Source organism: Copadichromis virginalis, linkage group LG1 (assembly GCF_057382275.1).
Source record: "Copadichromis virginalis isolate Kocher_CV1m ecotype Utaka linkage group LG1, C_Virginalis_male_GT1.1, whole genome shotgun sequence".
NCBI classification, from domain to species: domain Eukaryota; kingdom Metazoa; phylum Chordata; class Actinopteri; order Cichliformes; family Cichlidae; genus Copadichromis; species Copadichromis virginalis.
In genome coordinates this window covers 41,115,363-41,135,485 of record NC_140618.1, presented here as the reverse complement: position 1 = coordinate 41,135,485, position 20,123 = coordinate 41,115,363, and the positions used below count along the sequence as shown (strand labels likewise).

General features: G+C 42.8%; 1 protein-coding gene across 1 annotated transcript in view; it reads left to right on the top strand.

Annotated features, from left to right (window-relative positions):
- cemip (cell migration inducing hyaluronidase 1) overlaps positions 1–20,123 on the top strand; it is a 153,000-nt gene that overhangs the window by 127,067 nt on the left and 5,810 nt on the right. The window contains exons 21-27 of the mRNA XM_085463370.1: positions 3,437–3,617; positions 3,999–4,214; positions 5,932–6,143; positions 10,297–10,482; positions 10,935–11,139; positions 14,654–14,740; positions 19,893–20,050. Of these exons, the coding sequence (XP_085319496.1) occupies positions 3,437–3,617; positions 3,999–4,214; positions 5,932–6,143; positions 10,297–10,482; positions 10,935–11,139; positions 14,654–14,740; positions 19,893–20,050 (1,245 nt within the window). The remainder of the gene's footprint in view (positions 1–3,436; positions 3,618–3,998; positions 4,215–5,931; positions 6,144–10,296; positions 10,483–10,934; positions 11,140–14,653; positions 14,741–19,892; positions 20,051–20,123) is intronic.

Here is a 20,123-nt window from a genome sequence, read left to right as displayed (position 1 = left end):
TGATCAGGGCTATTGCCCTGTTGTAAAAGCTGTCCTTGAGTCTATTTGTTCGGGACCTCAGCAGCCTGAACCTCCTGCCAGACGGCAGCAGCTTAAACACCCGGTGTCCTGGGTGTGTGCAGTCCCGTAGGATGCTGCGTGCCCTCTTGAGACAGCGAGTGCTGTACAGGTCCTTCAGGGAGGGAAGAGGATGTCCAATGATTTTTTGGGCCATGTTGATGACCCTCTGGAGTGCCTTTCTGTGTGCTGTGGTGCAGCTGGAGAACCACACACCGATGCAATATGGCAGCACACTTTCAATGGAGCAGCGGTAGAAGACGGTCAGCAGCTCCTTCTTCAGGTCCATTTTTCTGAGGATTCTCAGAAAGTGGAGACGCTGTTGGGCCTTCTTTAAGACCGCAGAGGTGTTAGAGCTCCATTGGAGGTCTGTGTCTATGTGCACACCCAGAAACTTGAAACTGGAGACCCTTTCCACGCACTCCCCGTTGATGCTGACAGGCTGAAGCTCGGACTTCCTCCTTCTGAAGTCAACTACCAGTTCTTTTGTTTTGGTGGTATTGAGGTCCAGGTTGTTATCTGCACACCAATCTGACAGCCTCTGAACTTCAGCTCTGTATGCAGTCTCATCTCCCCCTGAGATGAGCCCCACCACAGTGGTATCATCTGCAAACTTGATGACTGTGTTGTCTGGGTGGGAACTAACACAGTCATGTGTGTACAGAGTGTACAGTAGGGGACTCAGTACACAGCCTTGTGGAGAGCCGGTGTTGAGGCTGAGGGCTGAGGAAAGATGAGGCCCCACTCTAACTCTCTATACACGGTCTGAGAGGAAGTCTCTGATCCAGCGGCAGGTGGTGGAAGGAAGTCCAATTTCCAGCAGTTTATCTATTAGTCTGTCCGGGAGTATCGTATTGAAAGCAGAGCTAAAGTCGACAAAGAGCAGCCTGGCGTAACGGCCCTGCACTTCCAGGTGAGAGATGGTGGTGTGGAGCGTTGTAGCAATGGCATCTTCAGTTGATCTGTTAGCTCTGTATGCAAACTGGAGCGGGTCGAGTGTGGGTGGCAGGCAGGACATGATGTGACGTCGGACCAGTTTCTCAAAGCACTTCATTATAACAGGTGTTAGAGCAACTGGTCGGTAGTCGTTGAGGCTGCTAATGTTAGTACGCTTTGGCAGTGGGACAATTGTGGCTGACTTTAGGCACGGCGGGATGCAGGACTGGGACAGTGAAGTGTTGAAGATCTTAGTGAAGACCCCAGCCAGCTGGTCTGCACACTCTTTTAGGACCTTTGCGGTTACCCCATCTGGTCCGGTGGCCTTCCTGGGGTTCACTGCCCTCAGTGTGCGCCTCACCTCATATTCCTGCACTATGAGGCTTGGGCTGCTGCTGTCCGATGTTTTTGCTGCTGCTGCCTCTGGTCCCTTCACCTCAAAGCGTGCGAAGAAGTGGTTCAGCTCCTCTGCAAGCTCCGCGTTACCCTCAGTCAACGTGGTATTGCCAGGTTTGTAGTTGGTTAAGTGCTGAACTCCCTGCCATACCTGTCGTGAGTTGTTGGTGGTGAAGTGGTCTTCGATCCTTCTCTTGTACGCTGCCTTGGCCTCTCTGATGCCTCTTTTCAACTGAGATCTGGCTGCACTGTACTGCATACCATCACTGGATCTAAAAGCGGCGTCACGTTGCTTCAGCAGGACCTGGACCTCTTTAGTCATCCAGGGTTTCTGGTTGGAATACACCCGGAGACGTTTGTCCACAGTGACACTGTTGACACAGAAGTTAATATATGAGAGCACTGATGTTGTGTGCTCTTCAAGGTCCTGATGTTCGAACACGCTCCAGTCCGTGTTTTCAAAACAGTCCTGCAGCTGATGTGATGCACCTTCTGGCCAGGTTTTCACAGTTTTTGTGACTGGGGGGGCTCTTCTCCTAATGGGAGTGTATGCAGGGATCAACAGCATGGACATGTGGTCTGACAAACCTAGATGTGGTAGAGGGGTTGCTCTGTAGCCTTTTTGGATGTTGCTGTAGGCTTTATCCAATGTGTTTTTCCCCCTCGTTGCACATTTAATATGCTGTTCAAATCTGGGGAATACTGACCTTAAATCAGCATGGTTGAAGTCCCCAGCTATAATGTGCACTGCGTTTGGATGGGAGTTCTGCTGGTTGCTTATTGTCTTGTGCAGCTCCTCCATGGCAGAGTTAGCATTAGCATCGGGTGGTACATACACGGCCGTTACCATGACAACAGTAAACTCGCGAGGTATGTAGACGGGTCTGCACTTCACAGTCAAGTATTAAAATCATACTAACATATGAGGTCTTCAAGATGGAACCGTGTCATTTAAGACTTTATTTCTGAAAAGTATTTTAATTCCATGTTTCTATTTAACAGGGAACCAATCACAAGAAACTAATGTGGGAGAAAGTGGTCTCTCTTTGTAATTCTAGTCAGTACCATTGCAGCAGCATTTGAATGCTTTCCAGGTAGCTTTTAACTGCATGATAATTATAGGGATCATAAAAATTTGCAGTAGTCCAGACTCAAAGTAACAAATGCATGGACTAGTTTTTCTGCGTCAGTAATGACTCTGGAACTACCCGGTTCATAAGAACCTGTTTTGCAAAAACAAAGTATGTGTGGCCATTGCAGTTAACACCTTATTTGACTGCACTTTTTTAGTCTGTGTCAAATAACAGTTTGATCGAGGCTGGCATGTGTGAGAGCCAGATTTGTATGCTCAGAAATCAGTCCCGTGCTCTGGCCACCTGGGCAGTGTACAAAAAGAACGTCTCACCAGTGGTATTATTAGAGATCCCTTTATTGGAAAAATGAATATAATTGAAACCACTTCTGCCTTAATCTGCAGTTCAGACTAACATTCTCTGACACTATTGCGCTCTCATGTTCTGCATTGCTGACCACTTCTTGAGAGCTGCTGTAAAGAAAAGCTTTTTAGTGACACCCACAGCGGGGAGTCATTTGTGGACATTTTTTTTCATCAAAATGTGTACTTGATGCATCCTTTTTAAATGCAAGTTAATAACAGAACGTCCTCAAAAAATCTACACAACAAGAATTAGTATAACAAAAGAGTACGTTCTGATTAAAGTTCTCCCACAGAGCCAGTTAATAACATGTTTCACCAAAGACTTGCTGACATGCTGGTTACTCTTTATTTTTGTGTAGTACTTTCTCTTGTAGTTAGCTAACACACAACATCTTTGATGATGTTGACTACATGTGTCATACAGCCATGCATTTTGCTGCACATGAAAATAAAACTAGCCTTTATAGCTCCTTGAAGGCTTGTCTCAAAGAAACACATTGTGCTGTAGTTGCGCGTCTCTTTTCAGTTCAGTGACTTTCTGAAGCTTCTGTTCCCGTGTATGTAGAGCCAAACATCAATGACGACGTTTGTGCATCTGTGTTTGAGCAGTGATTTTCCAATCCGAGGCATGCAGATCTACGATGGGCCGATCAATGTACAGAACTGTACATTTAGGAAATACACGGCACTAAACGGAAGGCACACCAGCGCCTTTGGCTTCAGGCTCAACAACTCGTGGCAGAGCTGCCCCAACAATAATGTCACCAACATCACCTTTGACCATGTACCTGTGAGTCCACTTCTGTGTGAAATACACAAAACCAGAGACACTGGTTTAACACGTTTTTACAAACTTGAATCTTTGCTTCATTTGGAAGAAAAACCGACAACTGTAGCTTTACACAAAAGCATTTTAAAATACTCTTGTTATTTGAAAACTGTATTCCAGTTCCATTGTCCTGTATGTTCCACTTTTGTAGATTATCAGATCGACTGAATAATTCTGGATATTTCTCAGCTAAATGTCAAATATATTCAAATATAGAGCCATGTTTTAAATGTTGAAAATAAAGAAACACTGAACACATTTGGAATATTGAATGTGAATGATGCGTAGCACCACAGAAAGCCACAGTAAATGGCTCTAGACTAATGCATCCCTCTCTTATAGATTACATCTCGGGTATTTTTTGGGGAGCCGGGTCCCTGGTTCAGTAAAATGCAGATGGACGGGGACAAGACGACCATCTTCCATGATATTGATGGATCGGTCAGTGAGTATCCCGGAGCTTTCCTGGTTAAAGAAGACAACTGGCTGCTTCGTCACCCTGACTGCATTGATGTGCCTGACTGGAAGGGTGCTATCTGCAGTGGGCACTATGCACAGGTGGGTCAGCAGGTGTCACACCCGATTCCTCATTCATTCATCTTCATATATCAGTCTTCACAAACACAAATGTCATTTCTGCTTGATTGTGTGCATTTTCATTTATATCAGCCCGTGAAACTTGTTTGTTGGGGTATCTGAAAACTCTTGAAAAAAAAGAGTCAGAAGGGATAAGAATAAAGTGCTGTTTCAAGTCCTTCTTAACACCAGTTATTTTCTGATGTTCTGAATATGTTTTGGGAAATGTCTGCTTCTTTGTGCAATAAAGCCAACAAATACACAATGGATTTTGCATTCCCTCACAATGAGCCTCGATCACAAACAGTCTTTGTGTGCAAAGCTGTATTTGTTTATACTCCACAACACAAATAGTCAGGTGTTGACTTCTCATAATTATAATTAATTATAATTAAATGCTAGCTGAAAAAGAGTGAAGGGCACAAGTTGACCTCACTTGTCATTCAGCCTCCTCAGCGATTCCATCACCTCCCGCTTTGTATGCACAGGCAGAACATCTGGGATCCTGGAGCATGTTGGAGGCCAAAAGGTGTTCCAAACAGGGCCCACTAGCATGCATATACTTCCTGGTTCACACCAATGCCCCAAATGTAAAGGAGTTCAATAACCTTCTGGCTAGAAAAAGGACAGTCCAATGTAAAATGTTTTCTTTAGCCTAGGTGGGAGGTCATGTTAGGCAGGCCACCTAGGTTAAAGGAAACATAGTACTTAAACTGACAAACCTCCCAAACTGCACATGGGTTGGACATAACGCCAGCAACCTCATTGTGTAAAAAAAGAAGCCAAGCCACAGAAAGCTTTACCCTTACATTAAACTGGGCCCAGAAGGGAATGTACACCAGCCACCAGCCCGGACCAACGAGGAGCAGGAGCTTCGACAGCTGGACAGTTGACTGGTGGCAGTCAAACCCAGTGGGACACAAAATCACAAGGACAGACCTTCTTACACTAAAATGCACCATGACCACACTCTAGCACCTTTCTCCCTTTTTAGTGACTAATGACAACCTGTTTTAGAAAGGTTGTCATTAGTCACTAAACCAGAGGCACTTCAGTTCTTAGCCAGGATTCAAATACATGTATTACTTCAGTGGGTGTGTGCCTGATGTCTTGGTGTGGTATCTTTCCTGGGGGGCTCATCATAGCAACAACAACTAGTGACTCATGCCACTGCACACCACCAAGGTCAACTTCATCTCCTTCATATTAAATCGAACCAACCAGCTGCACAAGCGTCAACCTCACGCTTCTGGGCATTTTAAGTAAATGTGATTCAATTAGCTGACACCTATATTGCAGTAGCACAAGCAAAGTGAACCAATGCATCCATAGTCATGACTTCCCATCTTTCAAAGTGAATTAGAGGCTAGTGTTGAATCTGGATCCATATCTGTGTGCATCATGTACAGGTATTCAGTGTATGAACAAACATAGTGACCTGTACCAATTCACAACAGTCACCTCACAGCACTTTATATTGTAAAGTAGAGACGCCACAATGAGGGTGTCGGGTTTACAATACAGAGCACCGAACATGTATAGAGTGAACAAAGTGGTTGGAAGAGAAAGGATTGTCACAGAGTGAAGTCAGAGTGGCTATACTAATTGAATAACTAAAACGTGATACTTCTACTAAATCAGGTACTTCTATGATTTTATATATTATTATATGCAATGCATTCTTTTCTTTTTTTTTCAGATCTATGTTCAAACACGAAACCCTGCCAACCTTAACATGCAGATAGTGAGGGATGAATACCCTGATCGACCCCTAACACTTGAAGGCGCCCTGGACAAGCGGAAAGTTTACCAGCAGTTCCAGCCAGTGGTCACCCTGGCCAAAGGCTACACCATCCACTGGGACCAGGCGGCACCTGCTGAGGTCACCATCTGGCTCATCAACTTCAACAAGTCAGTGAATAAACTTAGAAACATTTTTTTACTCAAAGCACGTTAACAGCACCAGTGTCTGTACTGTTGGACCATTGTACCACACACACTGTGTGAGGTTGGTCATTAAACACTTTGTATATAAATAGAAAGATTTGAAATTCTATCCTGGGAGCCAATTAAGAGAAGCTAACATGGTTCTTCAGTGTTTTCAATTTCCTTTGAATACTTACCCTTGTGCTATTGGGTGTCCTGGTCTGATGGAAGTATAATGGTAGGTTATTTTTTCACAGACTTTTCATAAATTTGGTTCCTCATAATAGCAGTAGAGCTCAACATAGCGCCATCCTGACAAAGTTTAAGTGTGTCTAATCCAGTAACTTTAGTCTTAGTTTAGAAGTATAAAAGGACTGGATGTTACAGTCCCCGATGATGCATTGCTTCAAATGGAGAAAGTCTCGAGGGACGGCTGCTGTGAGAAAGCAGCCCAGAAGCTTTACCATCGGAACACATCATCAGTTGTGTGCCTCGACTTCACAGGGTATTTCAGCCTCTACGGTGCATAACGTCACATGATGTTTTGGTATCTGCTATGTATTATTATTATTTTCACTGGTTAGTTCTGAGTTCATTCTTATTACTTGTGATCAGTTCAGTTATTTGTTTTTTATGTTCCCCTTGTGTCTTTGTCCTCTGTGCCCCTCTGTGCGTTTGATCCTCATGTCTGAGTTTTCCAACATTTAGTTCCCATGTTCCCCTCCTCGTGACTATTCCAGGCCCCCCCTGTCTGTCATGTTTGCATTTGGGTCCTCACGTAAAAAGAATCCAAACAATCTGCCTCCGCATATCGTGGCACAAGTCACAACTAAACGTTAAATAAAGATAAATTGATCAAATCTTTGGCTGAAGCTGGAGGAAATAGTTGAGAGAACTATGTAAGACTGCAGTTCTGCGTCTGTTTCCATGCCTAAGAATTTTTATGTAGCTTATCCGTCCAGCTACACTTTCTGAAGCAGCATGGACGTCCTCTCTAATAAGACCAGGATTTCATGGTTTTCTGGACACCACTGTGAGAGACAGCAAGGACTGCATGTGCCATCAGTTCTTCTGCACATTGTACAGCTCAGCCGTTCCACACAGAGTTCAGGTTTATATGGTTGAATAGTTTGTAATAATGCAGCTCTCCTCTAGATAAACCCTGAGCTCCACCTGACTCCTAATCCTCAGAACCCTCTGCACCGGTGCTTAGTGATTTCTATCATAAGAGATATTTCTTATATTAAAAGTATATTGATTGATTTATTTTCCCTCGCTGTTTTTAGAGTGTGAAACTTGAGCTCACACTGGATTTTTGAGCCACTGAATCTCAGCAGAATGCTGGTTTTTACTGAAGTGAACCAGCTGCCTCGTTGTATATAAATCACAGTGCATTGTTAGATCATCCTGCAATTGTGACATGAAAATAAATTTCCTCACTTAGTAAATCTGTCCCATAGCATATAAATTAGATCCATCTTGTTTTCTTGTATTTTACTGTTGTTGATCAAAAGTAGTTCCTCCTCCCTGACTGCCGTAAAATTCCCTCAGTCCGTCACTTATCCCAGCTGACCTCAAGTAAGAATGAATCTTAAAAACAAGGACATTGCTGGTGAAAGCTGAATATACGGAACATTAACATTAATGTAGATCATAATCTTGAGCTCACATGGTGTTCTTCAGCTCTTATTACAACAAGTTCAGCTGTGAGTTTAACAAACTGTTGTTAAATCTATCAGGACGTTTTGGATGAACGTGCAGTTACAGTGAACATTTCCATCATCTGCTTTGTTTATTATGTCGATTGTTTTCATAATTGGTTGGATGGTCCATCACGATGACTTATTAGACGGGATGTTTTTTCCTCCCAGTGGACCCAGGATGGTCCAGTGTATCCTATGATAAGGAAGCAATAAAGGAAGCACTGAAGCCCCCTTTCCTTTCCTGTTTCCAGTTTAAAGGGGGTTTATTGTCATTTCCTGTTCCAGTTCTTCAAATCTTCAAACAAATTTGGAGAATTGGAAGAGCTTTGATTATGGCCACCACACAGATAATTCCAGGTCTGTCAGTTAGGAAACTTCCTAAGCAAAATGGACTGTTGGAATGTAGGTAGGTGTCAGGCTACTGTGGTGAGTCGACCCTTGACCTTAGCACAGAAAGATGAAACAGTTTTAAAGTAATTGGGAACATGATGGGAGTTTATTGAACACATGGATTCTGCTTTGAAACTAGAGTCTATATTTAGAGGATTTCTGTTATTAATTTGAATGAAATGGAGCCCATCAGCCCCTTCACCTCTCAACATTCTTTCCAACGATTCGCTGCAAAAATAGGAAAAGTTTCTTTTTGAGCTTTGGCCTCTCTTCAGCTGGCTTTCATGGTGCAGCCCTGAGCTATTTAAACTGCATGAAGTCTGTTTGTTATTTCAAGCTTGTCAGTTAATCCCTGATGGCCTGAATCAAAACGTGACAGAACTAATACGAATCATTTTCACTGATTGTGCAAAGAACAATGGCTCCATCTACAGCTCATTGTGGTGTTTAGCAAGTGAGGCAAACTTCTGTAAAAAGAAGCGAACCACATCTTGTTCCTGTTTTGAGATTAAACTGACGAGTTTAATTATGTTTTTGTCTGACTTTCATATAATGACACAGTTTTCGTTTGTTTGTTTTAAAAAATATTGACAAAAAATCTTGTAGAAGATTCATTTTGAAGAAGCTTTTGAGTTAAAGAGATCTGATTTGAGTCAGTTTATATGGCAGGTTTTATTTCACGTAATATTTGACCTTATTTAGTGTTTTTTCATGTATTTAGTCTTTAAGTAGAGCTGGCACCTTTCAGCAGACCACTAAGGGGAACTGATGATTGATAAACAGCATGCGTGGCTTTGTGAAGTCAGATCCTGAATAGTTAAGCTGAGCAGCTGACAGAAGAGTCATTAAGGTAATCAGAACGTTTTGCAATGTAAATGCAAATAACATGCATTCTGTATGCTGCACACAAATGACTGAGAATCAGCCCCATGCCACAGTGTATAAATTAAACACTTTGATTTTTGAATACTAATGCATATCTGTGATAGACTGGTGAGTCTTTAAATGGTGCGCCCTGCATCTTACCCTCTAACAATCCCAAAAGGTTGAGTCTGCTCATCTGGACGTTTTCAGTGGGAGAAACGTTTCGTCACTCATCCAGGTGACTTCTTCAGTCTCAGCCGACTGCAGGTTTCCCCACCGTGACAGTTTGTAACGGTACATTTGGTCTTTGATCAGTGATCAGTGGGCTTTGATTAGTTGTTGTTAATTAATGGTCACGACGATTTGCACATTAATGATCAAGGAACTGACCTCACAGCCCAGTGGTGCTAGTTTCAGTCATTATGCAACTGGCAACTTTTAATGCTCACTCCCTACATTTGAACAGCAATACATCTACGTTCCACTCCTTACATTTTCAAAGCAGGCTTGTTACTTTGCACTTAGTTCATCTGAAGCCACTTGTTCACATCACTGCTTTTCTTTTCAGTGTTAAACCAATTTTAAATTAAGAGGAAGGTCAGAGAAATGTCAGGTGCTCAGTGACATCTGATAAACAGTCAATATAAGGACTGCATTTAAATCATTTTAGAGTTTTTAAATCAGATATTGCATCAGTATAAGATGTGAATGGTTTTTCATATAATGAAATATGTTTGACAGCAAGTTGAACTCTGCATTATTTGAAGGTTGCATGAATATACTTGGCAGTTCATGCACTCTAAACAGCATTCTGTTTATGGTAATGCATTTTGTTGGACAGGTTGGTAAGCTGTGGTGGTTGCAGTTTTAGGTTACATCAAGGTACCAGTCAATTAGAATTTAAGCTGATATTAAAGGTAATACTCATTAGTCGCTCGCTGAATTCCACCTTTCAACCTGCCTCGTAGTGTCTGCAGGCTAGAAATCAGCCACAGTAGCTCGTTTAACATCAGCTTATATCATGTTGACTTTAAGTCTGTACATGTGTTGTTGTGTAAATCATAAGGTTCAGTTTCATTTACACAAAAATACCTGATAGTGATGTCCCCATGTTTTTGCTTTTGAAATTAAATCAGATCATATTGGATTTGGATTGGATTGGTGTTTCCCTTGTGTTTCAGGAATGACTGGATCAATGTGGGCCTCTGCTATCCGCAAGGTACCACCTTCACAATCCTGTCAGACATCCACAATCGGCTGACCAAACAAACCCGCAAGACTGGCGTCTTCGTGAGGACGACTCACAAGGAGAAGATCAACCACTTGCACTTGGCCAGAGGATATTTCTACTGGGAAGAAGACACTGGGTCCGACACATGCACAGACCACTACATTACACTCATTACCAGAAGTAGGACAACTAGGAAAAATATACAGGGATTAGACACACAGAAAAGATCACTCTTACAGTAAAATAAGAGCTACATCAGCCCAAAGTGAAATGTGGCATTCCTACAATAAAAGATGCAAAGGTGTGACCTTTGTGACTAAGCACACATAAAGCTGGGCATACCCTGGATATATACTGATATACTGTTAAGAGGATGGATGGATGGCACTGTAAGATTTCACAAAAAAGTGTACCTGTAGGTATTACTGATCACCTGACTGCTCAGGGTTAGATGACATGAGTGTACTGTGAAACCTCTGTGCATTGCAATGTCAGATGTCAGGAATACCTTTAACAGTGTGATTTGTTTTTGGTTGCTAAGTGTCAGGGAAAGCATATGATGCCTGTCATTCATTGTGTGTCTCGCAGCCTCCTCTTCCTGAAGGTGAAAGCCCACAATCACAGAGAGACGTTTGCCTTCTGCTCTGTGAAGGGTTGTGAGAGGGTGAAGATCACAGCAATCGTACCAAAAGGCAGTCCACCCAGCAACTGCTTGGCTAAGGCGTACCCCAAACATGCTGAGCTGCCCATTGTCGATGTTCCAATGCCCAGAAAAATTCCCACTGCCAGGCTGGTGAGCAATGAAATTAAAATGATTCCAACTCCCCACTATTTTCCTGTGGAATTGGCATTATTCATGTCATTAGAAGTATAGAAAGAATATATGTCCTGGCTAGATGGAAGATTAAAAGAAATGCTTATTTTCTTCTCTTGGTGTTAAAATCCACTCTGAAACACCGTAAAGAGAGAGGGAGAGTGGAGAGATTCAGTAGAGGTGCAATATACAGTAACCAGGTATAGTACTGTGACAATCATACCACTTGATCCCTGGTATAATTCTCAAACACGCACCTTAAAGCACATAACTCGTAAGCTGGAGAGAAAATGACATATCACAAATTTAGAAGATCATCATTTAGCCTGGAGAAATAGTTTCCTGCTTTATAAGAAAGCTAGAACATCTTACTATTCATCACTGATTGAAGAAAAGGTTTCTCTCTTCCTCCAAACCATCAGCGTGTCTGTCAGACCCCATTCCTACAAGACTGCTCAAAGAAGTCCTGCCATTAATTAATGCTTCGATCTTAAATATGATCAACCTAAGAGTAGTTGTCAAACAGCTAACAGATCATCTGCAGAGGTTTATTTGAAGAGTTTCAGTCAGGTTTCAGAGCTCATCACAGCACAGAAACAGCTTTAGTGAAGGTTACAAATGATCTTCTTATGGCCTCTGACAGTGGACTCATCTCTGTGCTTGTCCTGCTAGACCTCAGTGCAGCGTTCGATACTGTCGACCATAATATCCTATTAGAGCGATTAGAACATGCTGTAGGTATTACAGGTACTGCGCTGCAGTGGTTTGTATCATATCTATCTAATAGACTCCAGTTTGTGCATGTAAATGGAGAGTCCTCTTCACACACTGAGGTTAATTATGGAGTTCCACAGGGTTCAGTGCTAGGACCAATTCTGTTTACATTATACATGCTTCCCTTAGGCAGCATCATTAGAAGACATAGCATACATTTACACTGCTATGCAGATGACACCCAACTCTATCTGTCCATGAAGCCAGATAACACACACCAATGAGTTAAACTGCAGGAATGTCTTAAAGACATAAAGACCTGGATGGCCGCTAACTTTCTGCTTCTTCATTCAGATCAAACTGAGGTTATTGTACTCGGCCCTGAAAAGCTTAGAAATATGGTATCTAAGCAGATTCTTCCTCTGGATGGCATTACCTTGGTCTCCAGTAATGCTGTGAGGAACCTTGGAGTCATTTTTGACCAGGACATGTCCTTCAACGCACATATTAAACAAATATGTAAGACTGCGTTCTTCCATTTGTGCAACATCTCTAAAGTTAGAAATATCCTGTCTCAGAGTGACGCTGAAAAACTAGTTCATGCTTTTATTACTTCCAGGCTGGACGACTGTAATTCATTATTATCAGGATGTCCAAAAAACTCCCTGAAAAGCCTTCAGCTGATCCAAAATGCTGCAGCAAGAGTCCTGACAGGGACTAGAAAGAGAGCAGATTTCTCCTGTTTTGGCTTCCATTCACTGGCTTCCTGTTAAATCCAGAATCCAAAATCCTGCTCCTCACATACAAGGTCTTAAATATTCAGGCCCCATCTTATCTTAATGACCTTGTAGTACCATATCACCCTACTAGAGCACTTCGCTCTCGCTCTGCAGGCCTACTTGTTGTTCCTAGAGTATTTAAAAGTAGAATGGGAGGCAGAGCCTTCAGTTTTCAGGCCCCTCTTCTGTGGAACCAGCTTCCAGTTTGGATTCAGGAGACAGACACTATCTCTACTTTCAAGATTAGGCTTCAAACTTTCCTTTTTGCTAAAGCATATAGTTAGGGCTGGACCAGGTGACCCTGAATCCTCCCTTAGTTATGCTGCAATAGGTGTAGGCTGCCGGGGGATTCCCATGATGCATTGAGTTTTTCCTTCTTCAGTCACCTTTCTCACTCACTATGTGTGAATAGACCTCTCTGCACTGAATCATACGTACAGCATGTCTTTATCCTGTCTTCCTTCTCTCACCCCAACCGGTCGCAGCAGATGGCCCCGCCCCTCCCTGAGCCTGGTTGGCGCTGTATAAATAAAATTTAATTTAATTTTATTGACCACCTGCCTAATATTGTCTTGGTCCCCCTTTTGCTTCCAATGTAACAGATCCTGTAAGTCCTGTGAGTTGCGAGGTTGAGCCTTCATGGATCAGACTCTAGCATATCCCACAGATGCCTGATTTGACTGAGATTTGGGGAATATGGAGGTCAAACCCTCAAATGCATTGTTGTGCTCCTCAAACCATTGCTCTGTGGCTGGGTGAATGATCCTGCCTAAAGACACCACAGCCATCAGGGAGCACCATTTCCATGAAAGGGTGTACATGGTCTGCAACAAGACTTAGACAGGTGGAACGTGTCAAAGTAACATCCAGATTGATGAATTACCCGAAGTTTTGCAGCAGAACATTGTCTAAAGCGTCACACTGCTAGCTCGTCTTTTTCCCATGGTGCATCCAGTCAGGTGTTCCCCAGGAAATGACGCGCAGTATCAAATTTATACAATATCAAATATTGCCTACATAAATTCCAACCCTGGCCATCCACGTGATGTAAAAGAAAATGTGACTCATCATATTAGCCTACCTTCTTCCATCGCTCCAATTCTGACGCTCATGTGTCCATTGCTGGTGTTTTCAGTGGTGCACAGAGGTCAGCATGAGCATCCTGACTGGTCTGCAGCCACATGTGCAACACACTGTGATACGCTGTGTATTCTGACATCTTTCTGTCAGAACCAGAATCAACTTTTTTCAGCAATTTGACTGATAGTATCTCATCTGTTGAGTCAGACCACAAGGGCCAGTCTTCACTGCCCACGAGCATCAGTGAGCCTTGGCCATCAATGATCTTTGGACTACTTGAACACTGCATACACAGCTTGAGTTGTCTCAAGCCGCTTCATAATGTAAGGTAAAGACGTACAGTATAACAGAGAGATTTAGTTGTCCACTCTGAAAAAAGACTCTTTTAACAGGAAATGGCAGAATCAGGCTCAGCAAGCGACAGCCATCTACTGCTGCTGGGTTTGAGGCAAGAAAATACAAACAAACAACAAGCGGGACAAAAAACGAACTACAGAACAAATACATGAGTGAAAAGAGAGGCATGCAGACAAATACACACCAACTTCATCTAGATTTGGACATATTACACAGTTTGTACATTATTGGTGGAAATCCAGAGGATTTGCTGCTGTCTGACACATATTTCTTCACTTATATTAGTTTCATAGTGAGCGTATTGATATTGTTTGTTTTTCAGAAGCAGACCATCTACTCATGTTTTTGCTGCTTGCTGTGTGATTGATATTTTAAATTCTGTGGTTGTATTTCAAAGATATATATTCCAAGCACCATCTGATACACACTGTTTTCCTCTTATTTTCCCTGCCGCTGGTTTCCCCTGAACAGTCATTCACGATGTCATATTTTCCCCATGTTAAATGTGTTTTTGCTGCTGTGAATATACTATCATCACTGTTTCTTTGTGGACTTGCTCCTAGCACTCCTCAGAGCACTTCCTGGAGATCAAACTGGAGTCCTACAACACCCGCCACTTCCACATCAAGAAGGACGTTGCCTTTACTGAGGTAACCTCTCTCTCAGACACACCTGAAGAATGGCTCTAATGATCTAGTTACCGAGAGTTTGATTGAACCTGTATCTACTTTTGTTAAACCTCATCACTCAGAATGTTTTTATTTAAAGATACAAATAAGGACAACAAACATCTTCTGAGCTTTTGTGTGGAAAGTTCCAGCAGTGTTGCTGACTTGAAGTGCCGCATGTAGTGAGTCAGACTGCAGGTCAAGGAGTTCAAGCCGAACATCACTGGATTATTTATCTACACTGCAAGTAAAGGGAGATTAAACCATGTGCTTTTCACTTCGAATGTTTGAAGGCAAATCACCTTGAAACTCATCTTGCAGGGAGTGGATGAGCAGGAGCTGAGACGATCAGCTGATGAGACAGAGTGAGAAAGTTGCTCTCTTTCTCATGAAAGCCTTCAGGCTGTATGTTTCATGTGCAAATAGGCCCTTGCATTGCAGTTTGGTTTTAAGTTCATTTGTTAGTACAGCAAGCACGATCAGCCTCCCGTTCTGCACCTGAGAGCTTCGTCTGGAGTGTCTTTCTTTTCACAAAACTCTTGAACTCCTGCGCTCAGGTCCCAGACTCCCAGACTCCCAGGGGGCGATCGTGGCTCAAGAGTTAGGAGTTCGCCCTGTAATCGGAAGGTTGGCGGTTCGAGCCCCGGCTCCGACAGTCTCGGTCGTTGTGTCCTTGGGCAAGACACTTCACCTGTTGCCTACTGGTGGTGGTCAGAGGGCCCGGTGGCGCCAGTGTCCGGCAGCCTCGCCTCTGTCAGTGCGCCCCAGGGTGGCTGTGGTTACAATGTAGCTTGCCACCACCAGTGTGCGAATGTGTGTGTGAATGGGTGGATGACTGGATATGTAAAGCGCTTTGGGGTCCTTAGGGACTAGTAAAGCGCTATATAAATACAGGCCATTTACCAGACTCTTTTCAGTACTCTGCCTCAGCCACCTGACAGCTGTGTGCTAGACTGTCACCGTGTTCAGCCTCATGCTCCTCCAAAGTGCAACAAACTGAGATTCAGAGCACATGGCCTGATGAAGTAACTAATTAAATTCATATCTAATTGAAGTAGAATTACACACAGACAGAGTGAAGAAGATGTGGGTCCACATCAGGTGATTAGGCGTTAATAATGTGATTGGATGTCCCTGTGTGTGGTTAGATGTCAGAAGATGTGACATCCAGTGTGAGAGTGGGCAGAAAGGGTGAGCAGGTACAAAAGGATATGAGCTTTTTCCCTTTTGTCTTCTGTGAGATGAGCAGTTCTAAAGGTTGGATCTAAAGTGTTCACGGCTGTACAAAAGAGTGAACGCTTTCCTGCAAGCCCAGCTGCACACGAGCTTAGACAAAGTCAAGTATTTATTTATTGTCATTGTCAAAGAACAATGAAATTGCGTTTGGGGCTTCCGTGCAACCCGTAAAAAAAAAAAAACCCTTAAAACCCAAGTGTAAATATTTAACCCAGTGTGACTTCAGTGCAATGAGACAATCCTTAGCAACAACATGAGAACAAGACAGGTAATGTTCATAGGACATTCAGACAAAGACCTGAGAAACATGACAAAATGCAACAATGCAACCCGTTCAATATTATTGTACTGTGAGATATGATGGTTGTCTATTTAAGAAAGGGGGGGGGGAGAGAATAAAGATATAATGCACCAATGCAAACCAGTTCAGTGCTATCAAGAAGTTGGATATGGTTATTGTCCGTGAGAAATCAATCAAATCAAACCCATTTTGATTTCCACCTGGCTTCTTCAGGTACATATTACCTAGGGGTGCAACGATACACAAAATTCACGGTTCGGTTCGGTTCGATACTTTGGTGTCACGGTTCGATATTTTTTCGATACAAAAAAATGTTCATGCCTTTTTAATTTGTCATTTATTAAAATTATAAATATATATTTTAACTCAAAAGTACAGTTTTTAAATTTAACCCTAACCCTTGTGCGTGTTTTTTATTTTGACAGCGAATGCGCACCTGCGGACCACTTATGTGCAGCCCTGGTTATTTAGCTCGTCATATTGCAGCCACAGAAATTCTTTTGTCCATGAAACCATAAAGCTGCACTTTCTTTTTGCCTTATAGTCTGATTTGTCATAACTTCTCCGTTTTGTGGTAAGCTTTTCTTTGGCTGTCACTTCTTCACCCTGACCTGTCTTATTTGGCTCAGCAGAACTGAAATGCTTTTACACACTCACTCACATAAGCTCAGCGATTCTCTGCACGATCAACCTCTCACATGTTTAAGCTTGCTGCGGGAGATTTCACTTGTCATGTTTGCATAGTAAGCTAACAATTAATAAGACGATGTCAGAGGAATTGGTGCACAAATTATCATCACTCACAGATCAGTGCTGTCGCTCTCTATACACAGTTCTCACATATTGACAGTGGCTCACCGATGCCAATGACATAATTACCCAGCTACATTTCTGAAAGAATGCAAAAGCATTGACATATATTTTTCCTACAATAGCCCGACGGGCAGGGCAGAGAAAGATTTTGGTAGCCCGACTGAAAAAATCGCTAGCTCCAGGACGTCGGGCTAGCGATATTGCAAGCCCTGTATCTGATTGAGGAATCACTCATCTTTGGAAAAGAGAGTTTATTACAGAGAAATGGCTCTTTCCAAAATAAAAGCTATACTATCCGCTTCTTCTGGGCTATATTCTCAGCAGCATAAGGAGAATCATGTGCTAACAGCTGTCTAAATGACTCGGCTAAAGTTAGTAGCATGCTTGTTGTTTTTGTCTTTGCACTAGGATGATATAAATGTGCAGTCATATTCGTTGTGTTCCCACTAGTGCTTTCAGGTTAATCTCGTTGAAATGACCTTAACGCCACAACACGGCAAATCTCCGTTAACGAGCTACCGCCGATCGCTCCGTGCATGGGGCTAGACGGCCAACACGTTAACGAGCTAACTGCGCTAACACACTAGTTCACACCAATGTAATTGAGCATTGCGTGGCACATCCAACATACTGTTTTACTTTAGTCCATGACTCGCTTACCTTCAGGGTCATACGTCACATGAAAACCAAAATAATTCCAAACGCCAGATCTGAATGACGTTCAATTTGCCTGTTGCAAGGAGAGCTTAACTTCTGTCTTGCTAGCTTGCCCTGCGCTCTTCCTTCTGACTATGCTGTCTGTGTTGAGCGCTCAGTGGATCTGCGCTCGACAGTGCAGCCTAGGCGGAGTAGTCGAACGCAGATTCACTGAGCGCTCAACACAGACAGCATCGTCAGAAGGAAAGTTGATAAAATAAATTACAAATGTCGTATTGTTCGATACATATGCGTACCGAACCGAAAGCACTGTATCGAACGGTTCAATATCGATACGAATATCGTTGCACCCCTAATATTACCACTTCATTTAAAGCTGCAGATGGTAATCCTTTGCTAAACTATGTAAGGTTGGCTTTCAAAGGTGGGCAAACCTTCCTCTATCTCTTCTTGGTAGGAAATGAATAATCTACCCATATTTCTCTGTGGTTTTCAGTGCATCCCTCTGTTTTTACCTAAATCCTTTTTCAAATCTGTGAATCGAATGATTTCATCATTTATTTGGGCAAACAAAACCCCCAGGATTAGTATGACCTCACTACAACAGGGTAGGCTCAGTGGTGGTCTCGCTCTTCAAAAGTTTACTTACTGGCTGAATGATCTTCAGGCTACTTGGTGTTGCCCTGAGGCTTAATCGTGTCTCTCTACCTCACCTTCTTACACCTTCAGCACTATTATTTTCATCCCTCCCTGTTTCCCTGTTACAGTTTACAGACAACCCTGTTCTAATTGCCTCTCTAAAAATATGGTATTAATTCTGGCATCACTTCAGTTCAGCCTCTGCTCTGGCCCCAATCTGTAACAACCACCTCCTCCCCCCTCCCTGGTGGACTCGTCCTTCTGTAAATGGGCAAGAAACGGTATTAAATGTTTTTTTAAAGATAACACTTTCCTCAGCTTTAGTGACCTGACTTCTTTGTACGATTTGCCCTCGTGTCAGTTGTTCCGCTATTTTCAAAGACATGTGCATCTTCTATCTGGCCCGAGTTTCCAAGTCATGCCCCCAATCATTGGTAGGAAGACTTATTTGAGCTAAAGCCTCACCATAAGGCTCTTATATCACAAATATATACTTTCATTACGGCATCGGGCAATTATTCAACCCAAAAAATTGCTTCCAGTTGGGAACAGGATTTGGGTCTTAAGTTTGTGGAAGATTACTGGGACAAAGTCACTGACATAATTCATACCTCATCCTCGTGTGCAAGACTCTCCCTTATTCAGTTTACGACGGTATACAGATTACACTTCTCAAGATGTAGACTAGATCTAAAATATATCCCGGTATTCCTGACCTGTGCAACAGATGCAACACCTCCCCCTGTGGTTTAACTCGTTTTTACCTGCCCAACACTTCAGTTATACTGCACTTTTTATTTTAAAGTGCTCTCTCATGTTTCTGAAGATTCCACCCTAAACCTTCATCGTTAGCAGCTGGATGTCATCGCTTTCCCTTTATTGCTGGCACGGCGTGGAATTTTGCTGGCTTGGAAAACTCCTCACCCTCCTGCCCGATCACGTTGGCTGGAACATGTTATGTTCTGATATGTCAAATTACATGTAAAAAGTCTATAAATAAAGAGGGAAACAAATGTTCACAGCTCCTTTCCAGCAGGGACGCCAGAGGAATCATTTATTTACGTTTCTGTAAAAAAGCAGCATAGATTGTGCAACTCCGCTCTGTAAGAGTTTTATTTCCTTTTACTTATTCTGATAGGCTGTACAACTCTGGTGCTCTGTGATGTCACATCCTTAAAGTGATCATTTGAATACAGTCACCTCAATGTGTTTTATATTGTAAGGTAAACCATACAGTAGAAACCCCAACAATCAGCCCCCTCATGGGGGAGCAGATCCAGGCTCAGGGAGGGACAGTCATGTTCTGCGATAGTTTGGGGGTTCGGGGGAAAAAGAGCAGAGAGACAAAGAGAGACACATATTAAAGACTAATAATGTAATGTACGGAGCGGTATATGCTTATGGAGTCAAAAGAGAAAGGTGAAAAAGAAATTATTGGCTTAACACATCTCGGAGCTGCAGTGTGATTGGCTGCCTCTGTTGTGACAGGTAAATGGCAAGACGTTGCACCAACCTGAAGATGGAGTGCACCTGACAGTAATTGATGGGCATGATGGGAAGGTGGTGGACACGAAAGGCTTCAGGAATTCCATCCTCCAGGGAATTCCTGCAGAGATAGACAACTACATCAGTGGACTGCGAGACAAGTAAGAAACTCTCTCCACCTACACTGACAAACACCCTGAGGTACATTGCTGTTTCATGTTCTGATAGACTGTG